Source organism: Durio zibethinus, chromosome 17, assembly GCF_047325235.1.
Source record: "Durio zibethinus cultivar Kanyao isolate XHJ-2024 chromosome 17, ASM4732523v1, whole genome shotgun sequence".
NCBI classification, from domain to species: Eukaryota; Viridiplantae; Streptophyta; class Magnoliopsida; order Malvales; family Malvaceae; genus Durio; species Durio zibethinus.
The window spans coordinates 24,422,927-24,424,739 of NC_143178.1; the positions used below are offsets into that span (position 1 = coordinate 24,422,927).

A 1,813-nucleotide genomic window follows, 5' to 3' on the forward strand; every position below is an offset into this window, starting at 1 on the left:
AGGAAAGTCCCATAGTTTAAGAATTCCTTCTTTAGACTTTTTATAGAAAGAACACAAAAGCAGGAAGGAAAGAGTCTGTGGAGAGAATAAACAAGTTCCGGAGCTTTATCTCAATCATCAAAGTCTTTGTACTTTGAACCCAGTTTCACTAAGCTGATGGGGGAGGTGATGCTCTTAAAATATTCTTCCCTTTCTGATTCTTTACGGTTTGCGTGAGCCAATAATATGTGTATTGGAGTCTTATTGCTGTTGTGTTTGTTTAACAGGAAGAGAAGAAACCGGCAGAGGAGAAGAAAATGGAGGAGGGAAAGGCTGAAGATGGAAAGAAAGGGGAGGAAGAGGAAGCAAAACAGGTTGAAAAGCCAGCAGAGGAAAAGAAAACTGAAGAATCAAAAGATGGGAAAGAAGCAAAAGAAGAATCCCCTGCTCCTCCACAGGAGATTATCTTGAAAGTTTACATGCATTGCGAAGGCTGCGCCCGCAAAGTCCGTAGGTGTCTCAAGGGCTTTGAAGGTTGAAAAAAAGTACCCATCTTTCTCATTTTGCAATGTTTTGCTTTGTTTTTTCTCATTTGATTTTGGTTTTGTAGGGGTGGAAGATGTAATGACCGATTGCAAGAGTAATAAGGTGGTGGTGAAAGGAGAGAAAGCGGATCCTTTGAAAGTTCTTGAGAGAGTTCAAAGGAAGAGTCACAGGCAAGTGGAGCTTGTCTCACCGATCCCCAAACCACCTGCACCGGAGGAGGAGAAGAAAGCAGAGGAGAAAGAGAAGCCTAAGCCCGAAGAGAAGAAAGAAGAGGTCTTTCTCTCTTTCCCCAACTCTCGATCTTTTGCCTCGCTTCAACAGATGTTCATACATTTCCAGGTTTCTTTCATTCCTAAAAGATTAATTTTTCAACATTTTCCCTGATTGTGCAGCCTCAGGTGATTTCCGTGGTGCTAAAGGTTCACATGCATTGTGAAGCTTGTGCACAGGAAATCAAGAAACGTATTCAGAGAATGAAAGGTGCGTTTTTGTTAGTATTCGATTGAAGTCTGGTGCCGATTGTTTCTTTTCAAGTTTGTTTTCCAGTTCATGCAATTTTTTTCCCAATTATATGAAAAAATATCACAAGGAAGTGTCTTTTCACCTTTTGAATCTTTTATGCTCTCACTGATGGTCCAAAATCTACCATTTCTTTTCTTTATTGATTTATTAAATTCATCAGGGGTAGAATCAGCTGAACCAGATCTAAAGAGTTCAGAGGTGACAGTGAAGGGAGCGTTTGATCCACCAAAACTGGTAGAGTACGTGTACAAGAGAACCGGAAAGCACGCAGCTATAGTGAAGAAAGAGCCAGAGAGCAAGAAAGAAGAAGAAAAAGCCCAAGATGCCAACAAAGAAGAGAAAAAAGGTGAAGAAGGCGGTGACAAAGAAAAGAAAGAAGCAAGTGGAGAAGACAACGAAGACAAGAAAGAAGGCGGTGACAGCACAGAAGCCAACGTAGTGGCAGCAGCAACAGCAACAGCAGGAGGAGCCGCCCCGGCAGATGCAACAGAAGAGACCAAAGTGGTGGAACTCAAGATAAATGAGTACAGTCATTACGCACAAAGGTATGCCACAGAGTTTTATCATGCATACCCTCCACAGATCTTTAGTGATGAGAACCCTAATGCTTGTTCTGTAATGTAAAAACTCGGAGGATTCAGGGGCATTGTAGGGATTAGCATTAAACAAAACATTGGGTCCTGACGTCCTGCTTACATGTGTAGGATCTGACCAATGGCTATCTAAAAAAAAGTATAATCTACAGTTGAGCTGTAGAATTTTTTGA

The 1,813-nt window shown here is 41.5% G+C and overlaps 1 protein-coding gene across 1 annotated transcript; it reads left to right on the top strand.

Moving 5' to 3' along the window:
- Positions 1-1,813, top strand: LOC111285077 (heavy metal-associated isoprenylated plant protein 7-like). The gene is made up of 5 exons (XM_022874316.2): positions 1-165; positions 267-513; positions 590-798; positions 918-1,005; positions 1,208-1,813. The coding sequence occupies exons 1-5, from the start codon at positions 157-159 to the stop codon at positions 1,669-1,671; spliced, it is 1,017 nt and encodes a 338-aa protein (XP_022730051.2). The 5' UTR covers positions 1-156; the 3' UTR covers positions 1,672-1,813.